A 24,764-nucleotide genomic window follows, 5' to 3' on the forward strand; every position below is an offset into this window, starting at 1 on the left:
CTTGATGATTAAATTTGTAAACAGACTGAAAGCTAAAGCAGCGTGGCTCTGCATTTTAAGGCTCTTTAGGTCAGGAACAGTATGGAAGGAAGCAAAATCTTGTGTGCACAGGGCTTCAGATAAACCAGTGGGCACTTACTCTCCATTGTGACCACAAACATGATGGGTTTGGAGACAGGGAGGTGCTGAACTGCTCTGCTGCAGCATCTGGGAGCAAAACAGGAGTGGGGGAAGCTGTTTGTGTCCCTGCCTGGTCACTCAGTACAGATAGATAGAATAGAAGCTTCCTCCTCTGCTTTGGGTGACTCTTGTTTTATTCTGGAAGATAAACCAGAGCAAAAACAGAATCAGAAGCTGTTCTACAATTTCCATTTCCAAATTCCTGGACAAGTCTCCGGGGATGTGTGTGGGTGAGTTCCTTTCCTGGCTGAAGCACAGAGGGGAGTATTGAGTTGTTTTCTTGAACAGGTTCCACAATTGTTGTTGATTATCTGCTGATTCAAGTGGTTCCTAAATTCACTTGGTCAAATTGCTGATTCTTTTGGACATCTGATCTTTATCATGGTAAAAAGTATGAGAAAAACTGGACCACTGACCTTCCAGATGAGGAGAAAAGCAGTTTATCACAAAGGCATTTATCAGTCTGTTTCAATGCTTCAAGTGTTTTGGGCTTTCTCTTTGTTCACTGCTACTCCTCACATTCCAGGGAGACTGGAATGAGGGACAGAAAACAAAGATTCTCTCCTTGGCCATTTTCTCCAATTCCCTTTCCTTTATTGTCATCGAACAGGCTTGTCACTAAGACAAAGGCCCAGCCTAAGACTGGCACAAGAATAGCAGTATTCGCTATTCACTGGGCCACAAACCACTCATCATTCTTTCCCCTGAATAATTCCAGTGATGCAATGACACATTACACACAATCCCACATGAATTAGAGGGACCCATCATAACAATTAACTGAAGAGAAGGGTCCAGGGAGGGCTGTTGTGGTAATGGTTTTGTGTCTGGAGCAGCTGGCTGCAGCGACTGGCCCCATCAGAGAGTCTGCCCTTGACAGAGCTGGGGCTGGAGGGCTGAACTCTGGATAACTGAGTAAAACATGGAGTTCAGTGAGCAGCATGAGCCCCTGCTTGGGAAAATGACACTGGAAATGCTTCAGGAGACTTTGCTGTCTGTAGGAACGTCAGGGGGTAGCACAGTCGGGACAGATGGAGAGCAGAGATCTCTGCAGCCAGGGCTGGAACTTGTGGTTTATTGCATTTATTGCAAAGGGCCTGGGTGCAGGGCCCTGCTGGGAGCTGCCAAACACAGCTCAGAGCAGCAAAGAGAGAAGAGAGGGGGAGAGAGGATGAGGGGATGAGAGAGTAAAAGGGGTAAGAGAGCAAAAGGGTAAGACAGTAAAAGCGTAAGAGTGTGAGGTTCCCGTTACAATACCACAAATCTTATTCTGTGTTGAATATTCTGATTCTCACTAACCAATCTAGTACAAAATAAAAATCCTATAGCATTTCCATACAGCCTATAAGAATCATTACATTACCATGTTGTGTTACATTTGAAACCCTAAAAACTCCTCTTTGGGCCCCTCCTGCCAAGCTGTAGGGTCTGCTCTGACCCTTGGGCCTGTCTGCAAGCAGAGGGTGTTGTTCCATCAAAAGGGGATTATCTTCAGCCAGGCACACCGTTGTTTTCCAGTTGTTCAGTAACTGAGGGATCTCAAAGCTTGCTTTCATTTCAATCTCGCTTATAGTTTCTATATTCTCAAAATCTTTTGCCAGGAAATCATATTTATAAGGCTTTCCTGTTTCATCTTCCCCAGCAGTTGTCAGTGAAAGTGTCTGGCTGCAGGTGATGCCGAGGGCAGTGACATTTCCTGGGAAGGCAGGAGGCAGGCACTGCCCATCTCTGCCCTGCATCCCACTTCCTCTCAGGGACAAATTTCCTTCGTGTGTCTCCTCAGGGCAAACATCAATTAATCTCTCCCTCGAAGAAAACAAGTCGTTAATAAACGTTGAGCTTTACAAATGTGGGGCATTAATTAACCTCCTGTAATCAGGTTCACCCCCTGCTGAATGACAGCAGGCTGGGTGCTAGACTGGGCATTTCTCCCTCCCGGTATTTATATTGCAGTGGGCACACGTGGAATGACAGACTTGCAGGGGGAAGGAGGGGAAAGGAGTCCTTGGGGTTGGGTGCAGGTCGTCTTCTGCATCAGCAGGAAATCCTGGGCCTGAGCATCACTGCAGAGCAATAAAACAGATGTGGGGAATGAGATGAGAGTGCATCTCTGCCTGCTGACTCCCTGCAGTGGAGTGCTGAGGACATCTTCATTAATCCCGTTTGTTAATGAGCCCCAGGCACTGCTGCAATGCAAACAGGATTTCTCCCCTCCTCTCCTGCAGGGACAAGTACACCTAATGCATTTGTAGCAGTTATTTTTCAGGTCAGCTTTTCTCCTGTACTCATATATAAGTTTTTGCTGTGAGGTTTGAGAAAGGAGAATTTGGGCTGCTCCTCCTTGACCCTTCCTTGTGTCTCCCCAGTCTGGGGATTAGGGCTTGGTGTTTAATTAGGCACTGCAGGCACACAGCACAAAAGCACCACTGTCTGTGGAAGGCAGAGCAAGGCAAGCAAAGAGTAAAACCTCTGCTTCAAGTGGTTTTTGACTCAGAGAAGGAGAAACTTTCCTGCCATAATTTTGTTGGTTTTTTCCTCAGCTGTTTCAGACTTCAATAAACACATACTTCCAGGAGTGCCCTGAAGCAGTTTCAATATCGATTATTTCCAGACAGCCCATTTTTCTCCTTTGCCAAACCATACTTTGGTTATGGCAGACACCATCTTTCACCAAGAAAGCAAACAAAATCCAAATACAATGCCCCAAATTTCCATAGCTCCTGTGTGTTTCAATATGGGAAGATCAGAATGTTTTATACAAGCAGCACAGGATGCAGTGGGATGTTATGCACTGCCAGCTCCCTCATCTCAATACCTTCCAGACATGACAGAAATGCCATTAGCCGAGGATGGGAAGAGGAATTTGTCACAATCACAAGAGGAAGGACAAGGGAATGATGTGAGGGTGGCGAGGTGGCTGCATCATTTGTAAGTGGCAGAAAGTAACTGAGTGGGTGATGAGGACACTTTGTGTGATGGGCTGTTTCTCATCATGTCATGCAATCCTCCTGCCAGATGCTCATTTTTTTCACAATAAGGGGCATAGTTGGTGTTCCTGAGGGTGCAGGTGCATTTTGGCCCTGGGGGTGCCCTCGGGTGTGATGGTGTTCACAGGGGTTCTTGGATTGGGGAAGAGATGAGGATCTGACTCCATGTTTCAGAAGGCTTCATTTATTATTTTATGATATATATTACATTGAAACTATACTAAAAGAATAGAAGAAAAGGTTTCATCAGAAGGCTAGCTAAGAATAGAATAGGAAGGAATGATAACAAAGATTTGTGGCTCGGGCTCTGTGTCCAAGCCAGCTGGGCTGTGATTGGCCATTAATTAGAAACAACCAACATGAGACCAGTCACGGATCCACCTGTTGCATTCCACAGCAGCAGATAATAATTTTTTACATTTTGTTTTTGAGGCCTCTCAGCTTCTCAGGAGGAAAAACCCTAAGGAAAGGATTTTTCATAAAAGATGTCTGTGACACTCGAGTGCAGGAACACTTGCAGGGATTTCAGGTGTATTTTCTGACAGCCTGTTCCTGGTGGCCACACCTGTGATTATTCTGGGGAGTCAGGCAGGAATTAGACACTGGAGCTGCACCAGGAGTGGTGACTCTGCAGCAACCAGTGTAAGAACAGCAAGGAAGGGCTGTGCAGGGTGGAAACCACAGGCTGTTTGCTGCTGGGAGAGCTGCAGGTGAGCTGGGGTGATGAATGGTGCACAACAGCTCTGCACTTTAAAGAGAGATGTGGGCCCTCACAGCCTTCAGATGTTCTGGGATAAAAGTACAAAGATGTTTAATACCTGAGGGATTACTTAACACCAAAGGGAGCCTGAGAAAAATTCCCTCTAACTCCCATGTGGGAAGGTGTTGCAGCCTCGAGTGTGTAATGCAGTGTCTGTGTGTAATGTTGGAATAATGACTTCAGCAGCCAGCATAAAGTCACAAAATTGTTCTGTATATTGTATTTTCTATCCTCCTGTTGGTTGGTATCTCTGTGATTTCAAGCTGGCTCATCTCAGACAGCTGTTCCTGCAAAAGGCTGCAGTCTTTAAAATAAAAAAAAAAGTTTTAAGTGTGTCTCTGAGAGTAGTGTATGTCTAAACTGGAACTTAGTGCCAGTGTTTGGGTTGCAGGAATCAGGGCATTGGGCACCAACCTCAGGATGCAGTTTTAGATGATGAAATTAAATGGAGTGGATTAACACGAGTAGTTAAGGATGAGAATGAAGAAAAGAAATATTTTGCATAGCAAAACAAAAGCTGTACACTAAAAAGAAATGGCATGTGCAGCTATAAAATAAATAAAACTTTGACTGTAAGTATAGGGATATTAGATATGGAATTTTATCAATTTTTGCAGGCAAGAGAGCTTAAAAATTAAGGCACAGAGAAACATAAAGATTTTTCAGCTCCCTATTACATTGTTTCCAAGATAACTTTGGATTTCCCCCAGGTGGCACTTTCAAACTTTCCTTCTTCTGCAAAGCACACAGATTCCTGCACTTTTCTGCAGCAGCTGAACTCCCTCAGCACCGTGGCAGTAATTGCTAGCCAGTTTAATTCACAGCACCAGCAGAAATTCTGTTCCCCACTGTGATTTGTGACCCTCAGGACTGTCAGAAAATGTTCCTCTGCTTGCACGACCTGCACAGTTATTACCTGGTGGTTTGGCTAAGGAGGAGTTTTATGAATCAATAAACTGAGTTTGAAGTACAACAGCTGCCCAGTCCGTGCATGTGGCAGATTTTGGGGTGGTGGCTGTTGCCCTGTAGAGGTAAGGCCAGCTCCTAAATCGGGTCTCAGAACCAAACTCTTTTAAAGCATCGGGAAATGTTCATCTCCCAGGCTCATTTCAGCACCATTAATTTGAATTTCTTAGAAATTAAGCCATCAGTTTTTAACTCTGTAATGCAGCAGGTAATGAAATTATGCTCTTGTTGTGTTGCCAGTACAAGCTGGGATCAATATTTCTTGAAGCTTTTTATGGTGCAGTGAAACAAGGGGGTTCTGGAAAGAGGATGAAGTGGCTCTTCCTTGGTTTGCCAGCTGAGTGAAATTCCCCTCTCTGCCCCTCAGTTCTGTGGCCTTCAGAGCCTCCTGCTGACCAGCGCACACATCTGCTGTCACTGTCCACATGCAGAAGTGTTTGAGGTGCAGGTGACACACTCACACATCTGCTTTATTCTGCAGCACAGCTCTAATTACCCAGATCTCAATTACTGTGCTCATCTGTGGACCAGCAGTAATTAATTGAAATGGGGAATTCTCCTGCACTCAGTCAGTGCCTTCAGTGACACCTGGACAGGCAGGCAGGACAAGGGGGGATGGCCCTGAGCTAAAGGAGGGTGGGTTCAGATCAGGAATAAGGAAGGAATTGTTCCCTGTGAGGGTGGGCAGGCCTGGCACAGGTGCCCAGAGCAGCTGTGGGTGTCCCTGGATCCCTGGAAATGTCCAAAGCCAGGCTGGACAGGGCTGGGAGCAGCCTGGGACAGTGGAAGGTGTCCCTGTGGCAGAGGGTTGGAATGGAATGAGCTTTAAGGTCCCTCCCTGTTGGAACCCAGTAAATTCCTCTGGCTCCCCTGGAGGACTTGAGACCCTGTCAGGGGGCTCAGAGACCTTGACACAGAGTGAAAACCACCTGTGCCTTTGATTTTAGCCCATGGAAACAATTACCAACTTTGTGTGAGGATTTACAAGTCACGAGAGTTTGAGTAGAATGATAGTGAATTTGTCACAGGGTGAAAAAGCAGAATTTTGGGGATTTAGAATGGGGGTTCAAGAGGTAAGATGGAGGAATCTGGGAGTGTCCCCTTCTCCTCCTTCTCCTTCTCCTTCTCCTTCTCCTTCTCCTTCTCCTTCTCCTTCTCCTTCTCCTTCTCCTTCTCCTTCTCCTTCTCCTTCTCCTCCATCTTCTGCTGTGATGGTGGCACTTCTGGATTGGTTTAGAGTAGAGACAGACTGTCTAACATAGGTGATAGGTATTGGAAAGTTATTGTAAATAAAGCACACGTAGTTCTTAGTATAAAAAGCCAACACCACCCCGAGGGCTGCCACAACCTGACCTGCTGGACAGATCTCAGCAAGTCAGAGAAAGAATGTAACAGATAAGGAAAAATAAACAATCTTGAAAAGCAGAACCGAGGAATCTCAACTTCTTTGGTTGTGAGGCTGGGAAAAAAGAGACTTTCTAACACCTCAGGAGCCATTCCAGCTGCAGAAATCTGAGACCTCCCAACCCAGCCCATTCCATGACTCCATGATTTCTGTTCCATTTCCATGTGAAGAAATGCTGGATCCCACTCCTGTTCCCTCCTGAGGAGCTGCAGCCCATCTCTAGAGCAGTGGGATGGATTCCCAAGGCTGAGTGCTCTCTCTGACCTTGTGGCTAGATGTGGGGAGAATCCCAGCAGATTTTTATTGGAAAGTGAAGGGAAATATGCAGCAGTGGTGTGTTGGGATGCTCCCATACAGCCTGTGTGTGTGCAATCAGCCCTGGAGCCTCGCTCCAGACTGGCAGGCAGCTTAATTGCTTTTTGTTAGCAAGCTAAAGGATTCATTTGAAGGTGTAGAACTGTTTGTCTTTTTGCTGGCTTTGGCCTAATTACATGTAACCCATGGACTTGAATCACATTGTTAATATTCATCTGGTGTTTGCAGAGCCTCTAAATAGAGGCACTCGATGTGCTCCAGCTTCACATGCTGCATCTTCTGTTCTTAGCCCAGACAAAGCCTGTGCTCCATCCTGGGATCCAATCCTGCCTCTCCTGTGAGAACTGGCAGCACAATCAGGACCTTCAGCCTTTCTGCTGCTTTTAATCTTTGAAACCACAGGAGTTTATGTGTCCCTGGGAACCACCATGGCCAAACCATCTCGGGGCTTATTCAGGGCAGGAAAGTTACACTCAAGTAAAACAAAGATGAACTTGCAATCTGTAGATGAGCCCTGCCTGATGTAAGGTATTCCAGAGAGTTTGCTGGCATTTATTTTTGGAATTTTTGCAGGGCTGGGCTCTGGGGGTTGTTGGTGTGGTTAACACCCCAGTGCCCTGCCTGACAGGTCAATAACTCTCTGCCCATTTCGTGTGAGCAGCACAGCAAGGTTTGCTCTTGCTACATGATAGAAGTTGAAGTCTCCAGATGGAACCACATAGGTTGCAGCCCCTGCATTATCCCATCTTTTATTTAGGCCTGACAAGCTCAATTAGCATTATCTTGTGCTTCTGCATCGAGGGGACTCTTGTTAGAAAGGCAGGAGAAAAGGGGAAAAGTGAAAGATAAAGGGAGAATATTACTGAGGAAAAAGCAGTGAAATACTAAAAGGGATTTATCTGGGAAGAGCTTTCCCCTGGTACTGAACAATGGAAACAGCTATATTACTAAGAATTCTCTGAAATATGACTTTTTAGCTGCCAGTGCTTCAGAGATTTCCTTTTGCAACACCCTGCAATCTTGCAAATAAATGGATGCTGATCATACAGGTGAGAGAGGATACACACAACCACTCCTAATTAAATGGGGATGTGATTAATAACCTGTTTCTGTTTGCTGGTCCTGTTCCCTGTAGCCATTCAGCTACAATCCCTGTATTTTGGGGGAGAAAACAGAGTCTTGTCTCCTGAGTCAGTGCTATCTGCACAGCTCAAGGTTCACTTACAGACTCAGGCAATCTCATACATTTATAATCTGTCCCTTCCCTTTGGCTCAAGGATGGATTTAAATGGTCAGGACACAAGATTTTTTAATTTTTGAGCAATTACTCAGTTTTTGGCAGCTGAGCTCAGGCACTGCATTTAAGCAGGCTGCCTTGCAGAGGTGTTGGGCACCTGCTGCTCCCTCAGGTGCTGTGACCTTTGCAGGCTCAGTAAAGCACACAATCCAGCCCCACTCCTGTGCTGAGGAAAGGCAGTTTATGGGCAGCCATAAAAGAGCAGAGCACTGAGGCATTTGGTGCCTGAATTACTTGCACAGAGCCGTGTTCCTGCCAGGAGCAGGGAGGGGACACGAGGAGCAGCAGCCTTGCCTTTGGTTCTGAGGAGATGAGGGAATTCTGAGATTTGGGGAGCCTGGCACCTGCAGAACACCCCAGAGGCTGTTCCAGCCCAGTTTCACAGTGTTCTGCTCCATCCTCCGCAGGACACCGTGACTCACAGGCTGGGTTTTGCTTTCTGTGGTTTGTCCTTCCCCTTTGAAGTTCACCTGCAGCAGCTCAGCTGGAGGAGCCAAGGTCAGACCAAGTGCTTGCACACAGAGTGGAAAATGGGGAATTCTGCACTGCTCCTTCCTTCCAGGGCAAATTTGTGCCAGGGAATCATCCTGGCTGTGTCCAGCAGGGAATCCAGGGCTCCCATCCACCTGCAGAAGGTGGCCTGGACTGACAGACTGAGCACCCTGAGGCCAGAACAGAGAACTCAGTTTGATTCTAAGCTTTGGGAATGGATGCTCAGGGAGGAACAGGCACTTTCTTGAGCCCAGCAGTATCTCCAAGTGTAATGCAGATTTTTTTTTTTAACCCAGGTCATTCTAAGAATCCATAAAGTTCTCATTGCTAAAGAGAACTTTCTCATTGCTAAAGTTCTCTTTAGCAATGAGAACTTTATGGATTCTTAGAGTGGCTTGAGTTAAAAAAAGACCTTTGAAGATCAAATCCCAGCCTGACTGGCTATGCAGAAAAAAAAAAAATCAAAGACAATATTCTGGAAATAGGGCAAGTAAAAATGAGGCTAAGTTTGTTTACTTTTTGCCTTAGCTCTAACAGAGCCATCAACACTCCAACACTCTGGGTTATCCATACCTGCTCAGCCCTCCAGCTCTCCAGGACATGTGAGAGTTACTTGGTTCTGACCTGGCTGGAGTGGTGAAGTTATCAGCACAGATGCCCCTTATCTCTCTGACCTTCAGCATGAAAAGAGGCTCTTATCAGGCAGTGATGGAGGAGAGAGAATGGATGGCAGGAAGAACAAAGCCTTGGTGATATCTTCCTGCTGAGGCTTTTAGAGAGCTGCTTCTCTGCATGACCTTCCCACTGCTCAGATTTATTTGACTATTAAAATAAAAACTGAACTTAACTGGAATATGACTGCAGAAACAAAAAGGTGTCAGTTCCTATAATTTAACTGCACTAAAACCAGCACAATCCCCAGTTCTCTGTGTTTTCTCCAATATAATATTCCCTGGCCTTCTCATTAGCTATCATTGCTTCCATCCAAGATGCTGCTGGGAGATGAAAAGCATTTGATATATATCTATATATGTACATATAACCTAAATACATTGTGGAATGCAGCACATCGCGGGCCATAATAAAAATTTTAATTATGAATATCTTCTGCACATGGAGGTTATAAATAGCAGAGATGCTAAAGCTTGCATTTTCCAAGTACAAACAAACTGATTCCCTGGGGCTGGCAGAAGCAGGGCAGGGATGGGCAGTGCCACAGCTCCTGGGCCAGGTCTGCTGGGCTGTCCCTGCTCTCTGCCCCACCTGGCGTGCTCAGAAGCCACTTGTGGTTTTCTTTTCCACTGCAACCAACCCCATTTCCATAATTCCTGAGCCTCTTTGGCTGTGCTCCAGAGATGGAATTTTTTATCCAACCCATAACAAAACGCAGGTCCTGTGCTGTGTCTTGTTGCAGTCTTGGACACTGCAAAATTAAGGACATTTTTCCTCACTTCCTCCATCACAGTGTGTTCTTTCACGGGCTCTGCCATGTGGGATTTTCTCCCCAGCTTTCAGGTGCTGAAGGCTCACAGTCCCAGTGATGGTTTATCTGCTGTATAAAACTTTGCATTTGAGGTTTTTTCTTTCTTTGTGCTGTTTGCTTTCCTAAGAGCCTTGCTGCCTTTTGCCAGACTGTCGCAGACATCTTTTATGAAAATCCTTTCCTTAGGATTTTTCCTCCTGAGAAGCTGAGAGGCCTCAAAACCAAAATGTAAACAATGATTATGTGCTGCTGTGGAATGCAACAGGTGCATCTGTGATTGGGCTCATGTTGGTTGTTTCTAATTAATGGCCAATCACAGTCAGCTGGCTCAGACAGAGAGTCAAGCCACAAACCTTTGTTATCATTCTTTTCTATTCTATTCTTAGCCAGCCTTCTGAAACCTTTTCTTCTATACTTTTAGTATAATTTTAATGTAATATACATCATAAAATAATAAATCAGCCTTCTGAAACATGGAGTCAGATCCTCATCTCTTCCCCAGTCTGAAAACCCCTGTGAACACTGTCACACCAGACAAGCTCTTACCTGAAGTCATTTACCTGCATCCTGGTCCAAGAATTCCTTTTCCTTGTTTCCCAGTGCTATTATTCATTTATGAGCATTTCCTCAGGAACTGCCCATGCTCCTTTTCTGTGCAGGAGCCAAATTCCCCCTGTTTCCCCCTTGGAGCTGCATCCTGGGGAGCTGCTCTCCCTTTCCCCCCTGTCCTGCCCTGCCTGCTGCTGCAGGGGCTGCTCCAGGTGGGTTTTCCCTGATTTTCCTCTGCCAAGGGCTGCCTGTCCCAGGGCATTGCTGCCCAGCACCTGCCTTTGCTCCTCAGTGCTTTCATCTCTTCTCTGGCTGTCTCATCCCCTCACTGTTCTAATTGCTTTTCCTAATGCTAGGTTGTCCTCCTTTAGTAATTTTTTCTTGTATTATCTTGGAGATTGATCCTATTAAGTTCTTACCCCTCAGTATGTCATCCCCAGCTTTGAAAGCAAAGTCATTTGTTGCCAGCTGCAGCTGAATTACCTATGCATTAATTGACTTTGTAGCTTCCTGATTTTCTCACAGACTTTTTCTTTCTATGACATCCTTTCCTTTGAAAAAATGTTAAGCACCACTTACGTCAAATACCCTGCTTGGAATTTTGCTGCTTGCCTCTCTGAGCTTGTCACCGAACCCCCGAGCCCTGCTGATGTTATTTCCAGTTTGCCTGACACATATTACAAAATTAACAGCTTTGAAACAGCACAAGAGTTGCCTGTGTGGAGCTCTGTAAAGATTAAATTTCTCCTGACCCTCTTTCTGCAGTGCTTTCTCTTCAGGACACACAAGGGCATTTTTCTTGTGCTTGAAAGCCAGCCCTGATGCATTTTCTGCGCAGTTTCCTGCTCTGGGTTTAGCACAGAGCAATAAAGAGGCACGTGGAGAGAGAAATTTATTGAATAGAGCCTAATGACTTCTCTCAGGCTTTGCAGCACTGCTAATTACACAGCAGAACAGGCACCTTTGAAGTTGCTGTGCCTCTGGGGCAGCCAGCCTCCCTTGCTCAGTAGCCTGCAAGGTAAATGTTCCATCTCCTCCTTCCTTCCCAGAGCAAAGCACAGCTTGGGCACATCCTGATCCTGTGGGGCTGCTGCTGCTGGTGGCTGTTCCTGGGGTGGGACAGCAGCAGAGAGCTGCTCCTGCTGCAGAAATCACTGCAGCACTCCTGGCACAGCCAGAAAGCTTCCCAGCCCTCCTCGAGAGGCACTCAGCCACAGCCTGGTCCCCAGGGCACTGCCAGAGCCATCTGTATCTGCATCTGACAGGCAGCAGCCTGATCCCAGCCCAGCCCACTGCCTCTTGTGTAATGAAACACAAGAAAGGCTCACACAGCCCTTTTGGTGCCAGCCAGGGTGATGTGGAGATCTGTGACCGTGTTCACAGGGGTTCTTGGATGAGGGAAGAGATGAGAATGTTGACTCCGTGTTTCAGAAGGCTTCATTTATTATTTTATGATATATATTACATTAAAACTACACTAAAAGAATAGAAGAAAAGGTTTCAACAGAAGGCTAGCTAAGAATAGAAAGGAATGATAACAAAGGTTTGTGGCTCGGGCTCTGTGTCTAAGCCAGCTGGGCTGTGATTGGTTATTAATTAGAAACAACCACATGAGACCAATCACAGATGCACCTGTTGCATTCCACAGCAGCAGATAACCATTGTTTACATTTTGTTTTTGAGGCCTCTCAGCTTCTCAGGAGGAAAAACCCTAAGGAAAGGATTTTTCATGAAAAGATGTCTGTGACAGAGATCTTTGTAGGTTATTCCTTCCAAGTGGCTCTGGGGAGGATTTGCATCCCAGGAAGTCCCAGGGGAAGGGGCAGGAGCCCTTGGGCACCTCTGAGTGGCACAGAGGAGATGGAGCATCATGGAGCTGATCATCCTGTCATTGTTCGACAGTGGAAAAGCTTGAGGATCTCAGCATGCCTGGCTGCTGAGCATCAAATCACCCCAGCACTTGATTTCATAGATTCATGGAATGATTTGGGTTGGAAGGGAACCTCCAAGATCATCTTATTCCATGGAGGGATAGAATGTAAAAAATAAAGAGTGCAGAAGGTTGTCTCACCCCTGAGGAGTTGCAACTGTACCAATCACCAAAGATTAGGAACAGGCCTGCCCTTAACAGGCCACAACTGTGTCCAATGAGAAGATGGGTGCTACAAAAGAGTGGGTTAGGTGGTGGAGAAGAGTGATGGAGTTTGTTGGTTGTACTGTGGAGAGAAATGGAGTTTTTTGGCTGTGCTGTGAAGAAGAAGGAGTCAGTGCTGTGAGGAGCTGTCCATGAGAAATCACCAAGAAGAATGGAACTTCTGCAATAAGATGACATTATTCCACCCCATGCCGTGACAGGGACACCTCCCACTGTCCCAGGCTGCTCCAATCCCTGTCCAGCCTGGCCTTGGGCACTGCCAGGGATCCAGGGGCAGCCACAGCTGCTCAGGGCACCTGTGCCAGGGCCTGCCCACCCTCAAAATAAAGGAATTTATCTCAATATCTAACCCTGCCCTGGGAGCTGAGGGTTTGAACCACAGCTCTGCTGATCCAGAGTGCAGGGACACCTGCAAAACCCACAGGGTGCCCAGAATCCATCTCAGCCCTGAGCCAACCAAAACTTGGGGCTATCCCAGAGCTTCCAGGGCTGTTAAGAGCCAGGAGATGGGACTCCATGCCTTGATTTGCCTCAGGCTTTCCATGGGATGAGCTTCAGCTCCTGTGTGCTAAGAGGAATCCACAGTGATTCCCTGCAGCAGATTCCCAGTACAAGGGAGCTGGAATAACTCCTGGGGAGCTGAAGGAACCTGGAGCCTGTGGCAGAAGTGTCCACCTCCTGCAGAAAGCTGACAGCACCTTCCCAGACAGCTGGGTCAGGGCTCACTGCTGTCATTGGCAAAGTGTGACCCAACCTGCATGGCCCAAGGAGGAGAGGTGATGGAAATCTTTATCGAAAACATCTCAGAAACTGTAAACAACACATTTTCTACACAGAGATGAGGACGGAGATTAATGTCTGAATTACCATGGATAATTAGTGTAGCAGGTAATCATTTAAAATCTGGCACATCTGTGAATACATCACTTTGACTGAATTAGAAAATATTTGCAACAGCTACAGCAAAATGGCTTCAGCCATCCCACAGGGAAATCTTTGTGGGAGATTAATTCTCACTTCAAATGGCAGAGATTTGCAAGAGGATTATGTGGCCAGGATGACACATTCCCATTGTGCTGGGAAGTGAGACAGGTTTTTTTTCCTCACAGCAGAGCCAGTGCTGCTTTCTTTGAGTTCATGGATTCTTTGAGCTTGAGGGCTCGGCCCTCTTAAGTGTGGAGTGTTTGATAGCTGAAACGCTGAGCAGTGCTTGAAAGGAAATGGTGACAAGAACAAGGGTGAGAGAGACAGAAGCTCTCAAAGAGAGGACACTGAAATCCCAACTTAGATGAAAATTCCTGAAGCAGCAAGGTCAGGCTGGCAAAGCTGGCGAATGTGGGGTTTGAGCTTATTATAAATGTTCCCAAAGAGTTGTCATCTAAGAACACTGCATGAGGCAGCACAGGGCTGGGAGGATGCTGCACTCATTGCTCAGACTCAGGCAGCTCCCAAAAATGTGTCTCTTGCCCAGGGGCCAGCAGGGGAAACACCCCAAACCAGGGCCACATTCCCAGCCAGTGCAGGGACTGATGTCCTGGCTGTAAATCCCAGGTGCTCCAGCTTTGAACTGGCTACAGAACAGACACTGAAGTGTTTTTTTGGTGCTCAGCACAGGGAGGAGAGTTCAGGGAGCTGCAGCTTTGTGTGAGGATTTTATTACTTACAGCACTAAGGAGAGCTCTAACCAAGAAAATGGTGGTTTCCTGGCACGCAAAGACATTGTCAGTAAAATTGAAGTGTCTCTTTGCTGTATATTTCCAACACAAAACTGCTGCCAGGAGCTCTCATCTGATTTGCTCAGGTTCACAAAACATCAAGGTGAATAATTGAGACAGGCTGCGTTTGCAAACTCTGGGGAATTTGCAGCAGCAGAACAGAGAAGGAGAGAGAAGACACTTTGAGCTTTTACAGAGGGTCTGGTCTGTCTTTTCAGAGAGGTTATGGTGCACTTGTTGACTGAGACAGCACAAGAAGAAATGCAGGTGGGGTGAAGGCAGCATGGACAGGCACAGCCAGACCAGCAGGGATTTGTTCAGAGCAGCCTCCAAACTTCCCAAGGGAAAAGCCTTGCTGAGCTGCACAGCTCTCAGCCCTAGGAAAGCCCGTGCAGTCACAGAATCCACAATGCTTTGGGTTGAGATCACCTTGGGCAGGGACGCCTTCCATGAGAGCAGGCTGCTCCAAGCCCTGCCCAGGCTGGCCTGGGACACTCCAGGGGTGAAATGTCCCATCCAGCTATTTTAAAAATGAAAGCACAAAAAGTTAGCCCCACCACCACACACACTTTGCACAAAAAAGCTTTTTAAGCCTTTTCCTTCCTTTCCCAGAAACAAATTTGCAGTCCCCAAGGTAGAGATTTGCTTTACCTTCCTCTTCAAACAGCATCCAGCATCCAGTGCCAAACTGCACCAGCCCAGGACTTTGATGCTGTTCTGGAGGAAACTCCTGATCCCACACTGACACCAGGCCTTTGATGGGCTCTGGTAGAGGGGAGGGGTGGATTTATCACAGAATATCACAGAACATGCCGGGCTGGAAGGCAGCACATTCACACCTACTCCTTGTCAGGACCCAGAACATCCCTCTGCTGTCCAGGATGGCCAGGACCCTGCCAGGGGGCTCAGAGACCCTGGCACAGAGCCCAAAACACCTGTGGGTTTGATTATGACCCATGGAGCAAATTACCAACCTTAGATGAAGGTCAGCAAGCCACAAGAGTTTAGGTAGAATAACAGTGAAGTTATCACAGGGTGGAAAAGTAGATTTTGGGGTTTTTGGTATGGGGGTTCAGGAGGCAAGATGGAGGGAACTGGGTGTGTCCAGCCTTTCTCCTTCTCCTTCTTGGCCTCCATCTTCTGCTGTGATGGTGGCACTCACAGATTGGTTTAGAGTAGAAGCTCACTGTCTAACATGGGTGATAGGTATTGGGAAGTAACTGTAAACATTGTACAGGTAGTTTTTAGTATAAAGACATAACACTGCCCTGGGGGCAGGCAGAGTGCCTGGAACTGTCCTGCTGGATGGACCTCGGCAGGGCAGGAGAAAATATTTTATAGATAAGGCACAATAAACAACCTTGAGACCGAGAAATGAAGAGCCCTGACTCTTTCTTCAAGTACCAGGCTGGGAAAAGAGACTTTCCAACTCTTCTTGGGGTCATTCTGACCAGCTAAAGATCCCGACAACTCCTGTGCTGACAATGAACTCAAAAGAGCCATCTCTATCCAAAATAAGTCTTTGCACAGTCCTTCAGCTCCTGCCTTGCCCAGAGCTCCCCAGGCAGTGCTGCCGGGTTTAGTTCCTGCTCAGCCCCAGCAGGGCTGTGTAATCCAACCCTGGGCTCCTGCAGATCTTCCCCTACAAAATGCTGTAGATGCTCAGACCAGCAACGTGCAGCTGCCACTGAGTAAAGAACAGGGGAGGTTTAGCTTGGCTATCAGGGAAAATTCCTTTTCCTAGAGATTTGTCCAGCACTGGCATAGCTGCCCAGAGCAGTGGTGTGGTTCCCCATCCCTGGAGGGATTTAAAGGAGGGTGGATGTGGCACTCGGGGTTGGGGTTAGTGGTGGTAGCCTTGGGGAATGGCTGGAGTTGATGATCTCAGAGGGTTTTTCCATGATAAATCATTCTATATCCAGGTGAAGCACAGAAAGTGCAGCTCAGGCCCCTTCTCTCCTCCCTCCCTGGTCCCTCTGGGCTCACCTGGCCTCCCTTCCTTCCTTCCCTCCCTTTTCCTCTCTCTCTCTTTGGTGGCAGTTATTCCCACTGCTCAAACTGCCTTTTTTACTACCCAGGACTTCATTTCCAGCAGCATCAACTCGTGACACTTCACAGCAATGCTGCAGCTCACCTGTTTATGGGGTGTGATGGTGTTTGAGGAAAAAGGGGCAGGACAGGCTGCACCTCTGAGCTTGCAGAGAGCCCCTGTGGTAAACTGGCAGGGGACAATGATGTTCTGGGCTGGTTCAGACCATCTGCAGAGATTAATGTGCTCCTGGGCCACCGAGACAGCCATTCTAAATCCAGGGCTGCACGTAATTTGAATACATTACCAAAATGGAGTTCAGCTGCACCTCACTGTCAAAATGTGAGCATATTTTACCCGTGTCAGGGCGCTGGAGCATGGCCAGAGAGCCAGTGTAGTAATTTTTTGGGTAGATGTTCAGCAATATTTTATTAAACTCCCTGTCCTACACTTCAGTGCCTGCCTGCCAGAGCTGCAGCCCAGCACCCCTCGCTCAATAAGCTGCTTGTTCCAGCCTCGCTGAAATCTCCTCAGAAAATTAAACTCCTGCATTGTCCTTTTCTCCCACCTTGTGCTGTGCTTAGGCTGAATCACCGTGGCTCTGGTTTAATCTGGTGTCAGACACCGTTCGCGCAAATGCTGAAATGTCACAACCATCAGCTTAGCGCTGCTCTGCAGAGGTAACAACACACACTACACCACTTCTGCTCAGTGTGCTGCTGTCAGCTGCGTTCAGCACTAATTATTTCCCCCCCTTTTCTGCCTAATGTCAGAATTTCTGCAGAACCTACAAAGCAGTGGCATTTTTTTTTGACTTTAAAACCAGCACAGAGCAGCACGAGATGTGGTTTGGGTCTCTGCAGCATCTCTGGCTGCAGGGAGCTGCCTCTGCCCTGGTGTTGGAGGGAATATGCACTGTGTTACTGGGTTGGCTCCACCATCATTAAAAATTGACTAAATTTTGCTCCCCAAACCCAGCTATTCTGAAGTCTGTAAGGTCAGTCTCTTCCATAGCTCAGCATTCCTTTCCTGGGGTCTGTATGGAGCCTGTGTCTGTCTGTGCAGCTGTGAAATGGTGGTGTTAACTTCCCACCTCCACTTTGTTGGGGTGAAAAACACCAGGGCACAGCAAGATATCATAGTGAGAATATAAATACAAAACCCACCAACCCAAGAGTAAAGTGTCTCCTGGCTTCTGTAAGGATAATGCAGAGGCAGGATGTAAAATATGGCGCACATAAAATGTGTCATTTCCTTATAAGAGCAGAATTAATGGAGGCCGTAAAAAACAAATCAAAAACCACTATGGAAGACCTTTTTTCCCAGGGAAGAATATGAGAATTCATGGGATTTAGACATGAGGAACAGTGGTTTGTGATAATAAAAGTGCTAGCAAAGAGCAAAATAAGAAATGTGTTTTCTTGCTTCTTGCATTGGTGAGCTAATAAGCACAACCTCTTTAAGGATAAAGCTGGCCTCTAGCACAGGGAATTCTCCTTGCTGGGTATTGCTTTATTCTGGCCTCTAGCACAGGGAATTCTCCTTGCTGGGTATTGCTCTATTCTGGCCTCTAGCACACAGAATTCTCCTTCTGGGTATTGCTCTGCTCTGGCCTCTCAGTGGTTGGTATTTTTTCACTCCAGCTACATTTCACACCAATTTTTTGACGCCCACCCCCAGCGAGGGTGATGTAAGGAGTGATGCTGCTCTGCCTGCAGCTGGGAGAATCCCTCACATCCCCCATCTCAGCCTGGCCCCAGGAACAGCTGCCCGCAGCTGCTGATGGTCTCTGCCCTCCTCCCACAGGACCACGCGGACATCGAGTGGAAGTTTGCGCGGACGAAGCTCTGGATGAGTTACTTTGATGAAGGCGCCACTCTGCCCCCTCCTTTCAACATTGTCCCCAGCCCCAAGTCGGTCTGGTACCTTTGCAAGTGGATCCACAACCAGCTGTGCCCAGGAGATGACTCTGACAACGAACAGAAGAGGCACGAAAACCTCAAAACATTCACAGTAAGGAGCTCACGGGCTTGTGCTTGGTTTCTGGAGGGTGTTGGGGATATTCAGGGTTGTGAGGGAGCAGCAGAGGGTTGCTGGATCATCACTTGCTGTGATGGTTTGAACAGACAGGTGTCTGCTTAGGAAGGCAGGAGCCTCCTGTGAAATGGAAAATGTAAACCCCCTCCCTCTGAATTATGATGATTTTGAAAGTAAGAAGCTCTCAGGCAAAGATATGGGAATAGGAATAACAGTTCTTTACTAGGAAAACTAAAATACAAATGCAATAGTACAAAAAACTCCACTGCCAGAGTGAGACCATGCCCTGCCCCCTGTGTGTCAGGGCGGTGTCCCAGCCCCATCCATGGGGGCTCAGCCCTCCTGCAGTGCCAGCTGTGGCTCTGCTGCAGCTGCTCTGCAGCTGCACAAGGGGGGAGTTTTCCTCTGCAGCTCCAGGGCTGCTGCAGATGGGCCTGGGCTCCCTCTGGCCATGCAGGGCAGCAGAAAGCTGCTCCTCTGGCAATGCAGGGGGCAAAGGCTGCTGTGCTGGGCCAGGCTCAGATTGGATCCAGGTAGGAATGCTTGGCTCCTCCCCTGGGCGGAGCATCTCCCCATGGGATGCTGGGATTGGATCAGCCCTGCAGGGACACTCAGTGGCCATGGACAGCAGAGATCTCCTGGAGGGAGGGTTGGCTGTGGGAGAGAGAAAGAAAACACTGCCCATGGACAGCAGAGAACTGCCCCACCTTTAATAGATGACAATAGAACACACACCCCCATGACACCCCTGTGCCTTTCTCTTTCCAGGAACGTCACGCTGACAACCTGATTCAGAATCAACATTACCAGGTAAACTTTTGGGCACATAAAGTTTTTACTTGCTGTTTCTTTCTCCTCCTCATTTTCCAGTACTTCAGTTCTTGCTTGTTTCCAGAATATATGTTGATAAGTGTAGGTCCTCTAAGAGGATTTGGCTTATCATGGATTAAAGCATTTCCTCGTTGGAGGTGGATGGTTCAGTAAATCTGTCCTTGCCTTTCAGCCCCTCTGGAATAGTGGAAAACTTGCAGGTATCAGTGTGGCTGCTGAAGTCAAGGTCACATCCCCATTGCCATCAGGATGTCAGGACATCCTGATTAAAACTATTTCTGCAGCATTTTTACACTCCTGTGTTGTTCCTCTCTTGCTCTTTTTTGTAAAGCACCCCTAACTCAGACTGTGGTTGGGATATTGTTTTGTTAGGGACAGCTCGGGAAGGAGGAATGATTCCTTTATTGAATCTTGCTGGTTTGTTTATTCTCAGCCTGCCTGTCATCAAGTACTCATTAAACTCAACCTACAAAAGGATGAAACTTCATTAAAAACAGCAGCTTCAGCCCTTGAATTCAGTGGGATGTATTATGCCAGCATGCTGGAAGGAAAAAAATTCTCCAAAATGTTAGGTGGTACATTAGCCTCCACTGCCAAAAGCCATTAGTAATTTGTCTTACTTAAGACATCTCCTGCTTTCTGAAGAGCACTTTTATCAGAAGTTGGTGGTTAACATAATTAGTCACCTCTGACAACTGGCATATGGAGCTTTCTGACTTCACAGCACAGCTTAGGGCTGCGACATTGGGATCTCTGAGAAACTCCCATCAAAGCCTTGTTGCAGACACCATCTTTGGCTTGGTGTTGCTCAGATTGTTTGTGAAGGGGGGCAGATGCAGGGCAGGTTTGGAGCAGTCTCTTCCCTGCACACAACAGGCACAAACAGCTGGGTGTGTTTTGGCCAGCACACATAAATGTGCAAGCTCAAAGCACCAGTTTGCTTCTGTGAAGCCATCAGAGAGGGACATGAGTGGAGCAAAATGGAGCTAATCCAACCAAAAACATGGGGTGTAGCAGAGAGGTGACACAGAGGAGTGAGAGTCCCTGGAGAAGCCACTGAGAGTGTGGTTTGGCCCTTCCTTGCTGCCCACTGATGGTGCAGCCACCCTTAAAGGAGTTTCTGCCCCTGGGGATCACTCAGGCAGCTGCAGATGTGGTTTGAGGTGAATGTCCACTGACCCATGGGATCCTGGCTGTTTTTCACATTATTTATTGCTAACACACCCTCCTTGGCTTCAAATACTTGATAAACCACCTTCAGATGCCAAATTTAGCCCATCACGATAGGCAGTGTGCACATGAGATTGGTAATTGTAAAACCTTTCAGCAGCTGAGATTAAAAAGCACATCCAAGAACTGCTTGGAGAGAGCACTCCTAGAATTTTTTTTCTCCATGACTTGCACATTTACAAGCCCCAGCACAAAGCAACTGCTTTGCCTTTAAAACTGAGTTAACAGTTAAAAACTGAGCATCCATAAGATGGAAGCTGTATCACCCCTTCCCAAGGTTTGCTCTGCTTAAAAGGAAGCATTTTGTTTCTGGTGGTGAGTGGTTTTTAACCAGCAGAGTCAGGACAGCTGCTGTTGGCCAGAGCTCAGGGAAACACAGCAAGAACAGAGTTTGGGCTGATCCAGCAATTGAATCACTTGGACTGTTTCCTATTCCAGGAAGTGATAAGAAATCTTGTGAAAAGATATGTCGCTGCAATGATAAGAACTTCCAAAACCAACGAAGGTTTAACTGAAGAAAACTTCAAGGTAATTTATTATTCCTCAATAATAATTTGTTTTATTAATTCAAACAGCCCCTTGCAGAGTTTGCACTAACTCGTTAGGGTGATTTGTGATGTGTGGAAATAGGATTGTGACATAGGAGCTGGGAATGTGGGGTTTTGTGGGCAAAGTGAGTTATTATTGAGTGTCTTCCTATATGACCACCTCCCGTATTTTAATATACAATGTGCTATGCAGACAAAAGCATTGGAAAAGAGTAGGAGTGAAATATGTGACTTGAGTCAACATCACATTCCCAATCCTAATGCAGACAGAGCCAAAGGATGGGTTGGGGTTGGTGGATATTAAGATTACTCACCAACAAATGTAAAATTTGGCCTATCAGCCAGAAAGGATTCCTGCCATATTTCAGCAATTTTCCCTGTTCTGTAACTCTTTTATCTGAATTTTTGGGGTGTGCAGAGGGGGTTGATCAACAGGGCTAGTCCCCAGCTTTTGGAGACAAAAGCCTTGTGAGGTCCCCAATTCTGTGACACTGGGCGTGGGTGTGATGTTCTTGAGTGTTTTGGTACCAGCCACTGGCACAGCTGAGCCCTCCCGAGGGAATGTGGTCATTCCTTCATGTCAGATTAGGCTGCTGGGGTAACTCCTGTCTCCTCTTGCCCCAGGAATTAAAACAGGACATCTCGAGCTTTCGCTATGAAGTTCTTGACCTCTTGGGCAACAGGAAGCCCCAGAGGAGAAGTTACTCTACCAGCAGCACAGAGGTGTCCCAAAAGGAGGAGACAAACGAGGACAATGCTGCGGAAAAACCCAGAGCCAAGAGCGTGTCCTTCAATGTAGCCAACAAGAAGAAGGACTTCAACGTGTCTGCCCTGATTAAAACCATGTCTGGGATGAACATGGTGGAGGAGAAGCCAAAAAGCAACGGGATCAGCAAGCGCTCGTTCGTGCGCAACGGGAACCGCGTGCAGAGACTCTCCAGCTCCAAGAAGGAATCCTTCAAGAGGCTGGGCCTGCTCTTCTCCAAGATGAACGGCCACGTCCCCGAGCCCAGCTCAGAACCCATGTACACCATCTCAGACGGCATCATCCAGCCACACTACATGTGGAAAGACATTAAATATTCTCCCATGGACAGAGAGAGAGAAGAGAATTGTTCCAAAAGTGAAATTAACCTCAATGAGGTGGCCTACAGTGGGAACACGAGACTCACAGGACAGAGCAAGGAGTGCCCTGTGGTTTGTACCAGTTCCCTTCACTGTGCTTCCAGTATCTGTTCCTCTAACTCCAAACTCATAGACTCGTCAGAGGATGTGTTTGATTCCTGGGGAGAGGCCTGTGACTTGTTTATAAACCAGTGGAAAGATGGGCAGGAGGATCATGTTACCACCCGGCTCTGAGCAAAGCTCTCTTCACTCTCGCTGCAAAACTCAGCCAAGTATTGGTAATTGTTTGCTCTCATCTGGTTCTGCATCACTGTTTCCTTTCTGTCCACAGGTGAAAAAAAAAGTAAACCTACTTATGTTATAGCCTTATACCTACTTATTTTATAGCCATCTGCACCTTTTTTAATTTACTTCTTTTTTACACTCACTAATACTAAACAAATGGTTTCACCATTTATAAGGTTGCCATAAACCACAGGAATCCCTCTGGATGCAGTCTTAGTCTCCAAACCCCACAGACCTGAGGCATGCAGGTGGCTGAGGAAAGGATTTCTCCAGTGCTCCCATCATCATCCCACCCCAGCTGGGTTCAGTGCTGCTGTCCAGCACCATTGGCTCTGCATCCTGCTCAGTGTTCCTCATCAACACAAACAGCTGCTCAGCAGGAGGCTGAGAATCACACTGAAAATGTTTTTTTAAAAGGGTTTTGACCTATAACCGGTGTTTTTGTTTTCCTTTAAGCAATATGACTTCTTTTGGTTGTGCTTGTTTTTTCAGGCCACTATATTAATATTGTAAAGTATTACTGAATATGAAACCTCTTTGATCATCCACCTGGAACATGTTTTTGTTGCTAACATATTTGCTTATTTACCTAATTTCCCTTTTGGGGAGCAGAAGGACTTTCCAATTAGGCTGACAGTGGGAGCCAGCACCTGGCCTTGCTTCCAACTCCTGTGTAGATAAAATGAAAACAACCCAAAACAACCCTGGCTGCTTGAAATACGACCCTCAGAGTAGTTTCTAATGGGCTGAACCAAAACCCAGCTCTAAGCCTTGCCCTTATTTTGCAATTCCTAATTTTACTTCCAGTGCTGCGTTCACTTTTTGCTGCCTCTCTGTTGGGTGCCAGGGGAAATCCATCTCCTGAGGGAGAGCATCTTCCCTGGGTCCCTGAGCTGCAGGTCTGCAAAGCAGCCTGAGCAGCATGGAACAGCTCTGCAGGTCCTTCTCTGAGGTGCAACAAAAAGGAGTGTGCCAGGAGGTGATATCTTTTATTATCTTTTTTTTTCCTCAGCTGTGATGGTGTCTGGACAGAGCTTAGCACTGTCACTGCTGCTGTCCCAAGGAGCATCAAAGGGGGGAGAAAAACCCATCAAGGGCAAGGTGGTTGAATTCTTAACAGGGATTTTTAGGGGGTGTTATTTTAGTTTTTTAACAGTGGGATACTTGAACTTTATTCTGCAGTGTTGCTAAGAAGCACAGATGATTGGCACTCACCTCAGAGCTGGTCTTGGTCAGCTGCTTCCCAGGAGCTCAGGAATGGGTTCATTCCTGCCCCCATTCCTGTCCCATTCCTGTTCCCATTCCTGTCCCATCTGCCCATTCTGTCCATTCCTGCCCCCATTCCTGTCCCATTCCTGTCTCCATCCCTGTCCCATTCATGTTCCCATTCCTGTCCCATCCTGTCCCATTCTGTCCCATCCTGTCCCATTCCTGTCCCCATCCCTGTCCCATTCATGTTGCCATTCCTGTCCCATTCCTATCCCCATTCCTGTCCCCATTCCTGTCCCATTCCTGTCCCCATTCCTGTCCCCATTCCTGTCCCCATTCCTGTCCCCATTCCTGTCCCATTCCTGTCCCCATTCCTGTCCCCATTCCTGTCCCATTCCTGTCCCCATTCCTGTCCCATTCCTGTCCCATTCCTGCCCCCATTCCTGTCCCATTCCTGTCCCCATTCCTGTCCCATTCCTGTCCCCTTCCTGTCCCCATTCCTGTCCCCATTCCTGCCCATTCCTGCAGGGCTCTGCTCCCATTCCTGTCCCATCTCCCTTCTGCCCCATCTCCCCTCCCCCCCATCCCCATCCCCCCCATCCTCCCCATCCTGCCCATTCCTGCAGGGCTCTGCTCCCAGGAGGGGCTGTGGAGCTCCAGCATTTCCCCAGGGTGGCTGCCAGCACTCACCTCACCTGGGAGCTGGGTTGTGAATTGCCTCTGGAGGAACAGAATGCTGGAAAATCCACACCTGCCCCTGGAGCGGGTCAGACTCCATCAGCAGGGGCAGGAGCAGCTCTGCTGGGAGCATGGGGGGTCAGGGGGATGGGAGATGCTGGAATACCTGCAGCTTTGCCTGAATTTTAACCCTGCCTCCCTTCTTTTGTGGGGGAAAACTCCTCATTGTGGAGTTTTTCCTTTGGGCACTTGCGCAGCTTCACCCAGCAAGTGGAACAGAGAGAGAAAGCACCCCAAACCCAGGGCAGTGCTCAGTGCAGACCCAGGGCAGTGTTCAGTGTTCAGTGCAGACTCTGTGGCTCCTCTGTGGTGTTGGAATAAACCAGCAGCAAGGAGCAGAGACTCCAAGCCATTTCTGTATTCCTTGCTTATGATGACAGCAGTCTTGTTCTCAGCAGGCAGTGTAAAACCCCAAATATTTAAGCCTC

At 47.4% G+C, this 24,764-nt stretch overlaps 1 protein-coding gene across 3 annotated transcripts in view; it reads left to right on the plus strand.

The window, feature by feature from the left end:
- The window catches only part of TRPC5 (transient receptor potential cation channel subfamily C member 5), a 103,602-nt gene extending 79,906 nt beyond the window's left edge, over positions 1–23,696 (plus strand). For all 3 annotated transcript variants that reach the window (XM_064713071.1, XM_064713069.1, XM_064713070.1), the window contains 4 exons: positions 18,140–18,346; positions 19,139–19,180; positions 20,870–20,959; positions 21,604–23,696. In XM_064713071.1, the coding sequence (XP_064569141.1) occupies positions 18,140–18,346; positions 19,139–19,180; positions 20,870–20,959; positions 21,604–22,338 (1,074 nt within the window). In that variant the 3' untranslated portion in view covers positions 22,339–23,696. The remainder of the gene's footprint in view (positions 1–18,139; positions 18,347–19,138; positions 19,181–20,869; positions 20,960–21,603) is intronic.
- Positions 23,697–24,764: the final 1,068 nt, after the last annotated feature.

Source organism: Zonotrichia leucophrys, chromosome 4A (genome assembly GCF_028769735.1).
Source record: "Zonotrichia leucophrys gambelii isolate GWCS_2022_RI chromosome 4A, RI_Zleu_2.0, whole genome shotgun sequence".
Taxonomy (NCBI): domain Eukaryota; kingdom Metazoa; phylum Chordata; class Aves; order Passeriformes; family Passerellidae; genus Zonotrichia; species Zonotrichia leucophrys.